General features: G+C 37.0%; 1 protein-coding gene across 1 annotated transcript in view; it reads right to left on the minus strand.

Annotated features, from left to right (window-relative positions):
- Nucleotides 1–325: 325 nt before the first annotated feature.
- LOC104999281 (glutamate decarboxylase 1-like) overlaps nt 326–3,155 on the minus strand; it is a 25,803-nt gene continuing 22,973 nt past the window's right edge. Inside the window, exons 11-13 of the mRNA XM_010854821.1 lie at nt 2,368–2,475; nt 1,540–1,629; nt 326–883 (exon numbers count right to left, since the gene is read on the minus strand). Coding sequence (XP_010853123.1) covers nt 710–883; nt 1,540–1,629; nt 2,368–2,475 — 372 coding nt within the window. The 3' untranslated portion in view covers nt 326–709. The remainder of the gene's footprint in view (nt 884–1,539; nt 1,630–2,367; nt 2,476–3,155) is intronic.

Consider the following 3,155-nt stretch of genomic DNA (forward strand, 5'->3'; position numbering starts at 1 on the left):
ATCAGTTCTTTGGCAGTCAGCTTTCTTTATAGTCCAACTCTCACATCCATACATGACTACTGGAAAAACCATAGCTTTGACTAGATGGACGTTTGTCAGCAAAGTAATGTCTTCTTTTTAATACGCCATCTAGATTTGTCATAGCTTTTCGCACAAGGAGCAAACGTGTTTTATTTTGATGGCTGCAGTCACCATCTGCGGTGATTTTGAAGCCCAAGAGAGTTGTGACTTTCCATAAATTTTACTGATTTAGTGAAAACAACAAATACATAAAGAAACTTGAATCTCTGTATCTGTCTCCAGTGAACCCACTCCCGTCATCACCTTACACAACACAGGATAAGGAAGAATCAGACATTCTAAAGAGAGGACACCATTTATAATATCCCTTTTTTATTGTCTTCAGCAATAGATTATCTGTGTCCAGTGAACCCACTCCCGTCATCACCTTACACAACACAGGATAAACAAGAATCAGACATTCTAAAGAGAGGATACCATTTATAATATCCCTTTTTTATTGTCTTCAGCAATAGATTATCTGTCTCCAGTGAACCCACTCCCGTCATCACCTTACACAACACAGGATAAGGAAGAATCAGACATTCTAAAGAGAAGATACCATTTATAATATCCCTTTTTTATTGTCTTCAGCAATAGATTTTTCAAGTTGGTTTTTACATTTGTTATTCCAGTTTATACTGCAGTATCATAAATCTTTCCCAAGTCTTTGAATTTCATCAATAAGATAGTCAACATCTGTTTGTCTTGTGGCAGGATTAGAAAAGACCATTCGGAAAAAATTTACTTTGTCCCCACAGGGCTGGTAGCTGAGCATGGCTGTACCCTCCACTATCATCTGAGCTTTAATCTTCGGAGCAATCTGTGTATAAACGCAAATATCATTAAAAAGAAAGCTTACAAATAAATAGTGTTCTACCTCCTAGATGACTACATGACTATCATTAGCTTGAGGTAAATTGCAGGCAATTTAAAACTGTCAGGGATAATTTTTAAGAGGCAGCTTACTACAGAAAAAAAGCAGCCTGTTCTAAACACATATTAATGCTCTTGCTAGTCCATGATTCACAATTACCAAACTCATAAAATAATGCAAGTGTACTAGAATACATTAAAGAAGGTTGTATGACATTTTGTTTACATTTATATGTCAATATAGACAGCCATATTCGGGAGAGAGGTAAAATGAACTAGAGAAAGGAAAAGTAGGAATACCTTCTGATATTCTAACTTTCACTCTGAATTATTACAATACAACTTGAGTTTTTCAACAAGGTCACTGTTTTGCAGTGAAACATGGTTTTTTCGTAAATTCTACAGAGGAAAATTCTACCTGTTTAATGTCTTTCACAGCTCCTAAAACAACACTGCGCAGGTGGTGTGAGATCACATAACACTCTGGGGTCACTGGATATTATAGAGCAAAGTGGTGCTGAGACTTGGGGCATGCAGAGGGCGTGTACACGTTACCTAATGCAGTATTAAAGTCATAACCCCACATCACACACACAGACTTACCTTTTGCAGTTCTTGATCTCTTTCAAAACTTTTTGGGATATGTTTAAGTCTTGGTGGGAAATACCAGAAGCAGACATTCGTGAACTCAGGCTTAAATCAAAAATTAACACTTTACAAGTATTCTTAAAGTTTCATTTACTTCTTTAGTAATTTTATGAATATTCTTAAAGCCCTACCTAATTTCTTAATTATCCCAGAAGTATTTTAATTACCCATGCCATCAGGCTGCCAAGGGGCCGACTGGCCCTTGAAGAGGAAGATGGATATAATACTAGCAAAACTCTAATTTTATCATTAATATCTATAATTTAGTACCTTAATAGTAATTACCAAGGATTATTAGGTAACTTAAAAGACCACTTTTTCTTATGTCACCTACTCTCAAGAAACCCAACTGCATAGTCTAACTTACAAGAAAAATGCTGGGAAAAATTAAATTTCTCTCGATTAAGTGCCATCAAAATCAGAAAAGCAATTATAACCAAATAGTTTTATCTTAATTTTTTTTAATTGAGAGCCTGGTGGGATATAGTCCACGGGATCACTAAGAGTCAGACACAATTAAGCACACACAAAGGCAAGGCAACTATTAAATTAATCTATTAGGCCCCAGGCCTATAAAAAAAGAGAATTTAATGGAAAAGTTTTTAAGATCTAAATGTTTTGCGGCACTTAGATAAAATAAAATGTGTATGATAATTATTGCATGTAACTTTTGAATTATCTCAAAATGTTAGACAGATAATAGATTCAAGAAAAAATACTCAGCAAAGAAAGAATAGATACATTAAAGTACCACCAAAAAAAGCCCACTAATAGAGTCCTTACCTCTGCGTCAAATACAAGCTTAAAGTTATCTTTTTTCTTTAAAACTTTATAGAAGTATTTTGCAAGTTCCATATATCTGTCAATCTGTACCTCAAACCCATAGGTTCCCTGTAGTTTAAAAAAAAAAACATCAAATGCTTTACTCAAGTAAGTACCTTTAAATTAAACTAACGAAGCTCTTGAAATGTATTAAATCCATTTAAATGTACTTATTTAAATAAATATGATTATCATCTTACTGACAGTGGGAATCCTCTGTTCTCACTGCATTCTTATCTCTATCTTCTCAATCTGCTTTTACTCCCTACTGTCTGCTGAACTTGAGGCAAGTTACTTAGCCTTGTTACGCTTCTGTTGCCTAGATCTACAAATGTGTGATAGATACTTTGACATGAGTTTTTAAAATATTTGTACTTATTTGTTTGTTTTTGGCTGTGCTGTTCTCCCTGCTGGGAGGGCTTTCTCTTTAGCTGTGCTGACTTGGGCTACTTTCTAGTCGTGGGGTGCAGACTTCTCTTGCTGTAGAGTACGGGCTCTAGTGTGCGTCTGCTCTAAGGTGCGTGTGCTCTAGTGTGCGTGTGCTCTAGGGTGCGTGTGCTCTAGGGTGAGTGTGCTCTAGTGTGCGTGTGGCTCTAGGGTGAGTGTGCTCTAGGGTGAGTGTGCTCTAGGGTGCGTGGCTCTAGGGTGAGTGTGCTCTAGGGTGCATGGCTCTAGGGTGCGTGTGCTCTAGGGTGCGTGTGCTCTAAGGTGCGTGTGCTCTAGGGTGAGTGTGGTCTAGGGTGCGTGTG

This window comes from Bison bison, unplaced genomic scaffold (assembly GCF_000754665.1).
Source record: "Bison bison bison isolate TAMUID 2011002044 unplaced genomic scaffold, Bison_UMD1.0 scf7180017864349, whole genome shotgun sequence".
Classification (NCBI taxonomy): domain Eukaryota; kingdom Metazoa; phylum Chordata; class Mammalia; order Artiodactyla; family Bovidae; genus Bison; species Bison bison.